The 1497-nt window shown below is 35.3% G+C and overlaps 1 protein-coding gene across 2 annotated transcripts in view; it reads left to right on the forward strand.

Annotated features, from left to right (window-relative positions):
* Positions 1–1497, forward strand: part of LOC106947301 (protein FAM111B-like) — a 17968-nt gene that overhangs the window by 9750 nt on the left and 6721 nt on the right. Inside the window, exons 2-3 of one of the 2 annotated variants that reach the window (XM_015032197.1) lie at positions 891–971; positions 1106–1168. The exons of the other annotated variant lie outside the window; for it this stretch is intronic. Coding sequence (XP_014887683.1) covers positions 900–971; positions 1106–1168 — 135 coding nt within the window. The 5' untranslated portion in view covers positions 891–899. The remainder of the gene's footprint in view (positions 1–890; positions 972–1105; positions 1169–1497) is intronic. 2 annotated transcript variants of the gene reach the window in all.

Here is a 1497-nt window from a genome sequence, read left to right on the forward strand (position 1 = left end):
CGTCCCAGTATGACTCAAAAACATCATCATGTGAGCTGTTGAGTCACACAGTCTCCATCAGAGCTTTCCAGCATGTTTTTTTTCCCTCGACTAATACAGTTTTCAAAAGACCACTTTAATTTTATTTGTACATTAAAAAAGAATAAATTTGCCCTTTATGTATAAATCCAGATTATTTTCAAATCTCTGCAAATTTAGATTTAATCAAGTTCATATATTTTGACAAATTGTTTTATTTGCTGTATTTTTAATCTTTTTGCAGCATTTTAAGATGGATAACACTGAAGGTGGTGTACATGGGAAAGAATAAAGTGGAAATTGCCTTTGTTTAATATTGTTAGCACTTTACATTTTTTACATACATTGTAAAAAAAAAAGTATTGCCAATTATTTATCTCCCCCAAACCTTCAATAGCCCTAATACTCCATCGTACCCAAGAGTTAGTTCTTCTATTTAATAAGAAATTGTCTGAATACTGACTAAGACATGCTCCATGATCAAATGTAGCTTTGTTAAAATTTTCTATGCCTGGTTTGTTATTAAATGGAATCCTACTTTAATAATATCAGGGGCATGTATATTATAAGGCTGGCAGGCTGCCAGGCTAAAGCTAGCTTAATAGATGATTCATTGAACTGTATGCAAGCCAGTCACGTAATCCCTGCTCCTGCAATTTTCAGAGTCTGCAATATTCACAGTATTGTTGTGTAACCTTTAGCTCAGCAGGGAAACTTGACTTCTCGTGTGATGCAAGTCATTTTCTATACTTGTTTATGACGTTAAATACTGTTTTGCTTTTTCATGTATGTTGCAAATTCTGTTAAAAATGGGGAGTCTCTTTTCCTAATTCAGGTTGTTTTTAACAGTTCTGTCTTTGTCGTTGTCACAGCCCATCAAAATGGCTCCCAAAAAACAAAAGACTTCAGAAAACAAGAAAGACGACATCAGACGCTACTTTGGGAAGGAAAATGTCAGTAAGACACTGGTTTAACAAAGCTGTTTTTTTTATTTTTCAGTGCTTAGTATTTATGACCTTTACTTTGGGAGTGGTACATTGAAAAGGATTCTGCAGTTTGTCTTCGTCTTACATTTGTCTTTTAACAGGATGTTGCTGGCAGTCCCTTCAAAACGCCAAGAAAAAATCTACAAACTGGTGGAAAGTCCCAGGTGAGCTGCAAGTTCATAAGGAATGAATAATATGCACCTCCTAACTTTTTAGCACCTAAACATGACTTAATAAACTGAACTTGGCTGCATTGTATTATGCAGGTCTTTTATTTCCTCCCTTTGTTGTTCCAACTGGGCAATCATCACCAAATCATAAATAAAAAAAATCCAGTGGTTTACCTGTATCTATGGAAACACAGGAGGAGTTCAGTCCCAGTGATCTTAATGTGGTTGTACCTCAAAGTGTCCATTTTTATGAACATCCTGTGCCATGTCTGGTTATTGTATTCAGGACAAAGATAAGAAGGTCGTTAGGCGTTGTTTGCCAT

This window comes from Poecilia latipinna, unplaced genomic scaffold (assembly GCF_001443285.1).
Source record: "Poecilia latipinna isolate Pla-1442-1.1 unplaced genomic scaffold, P_latipinna-1.0 Scaffold233, whole genome shotgun sequence".
NCBI lineage: Eukaryota > Metazoa > Chordata > Actinopteri > Cyprinodontiformes > Poeciliidae > Poecilia > Poecilia latipinna.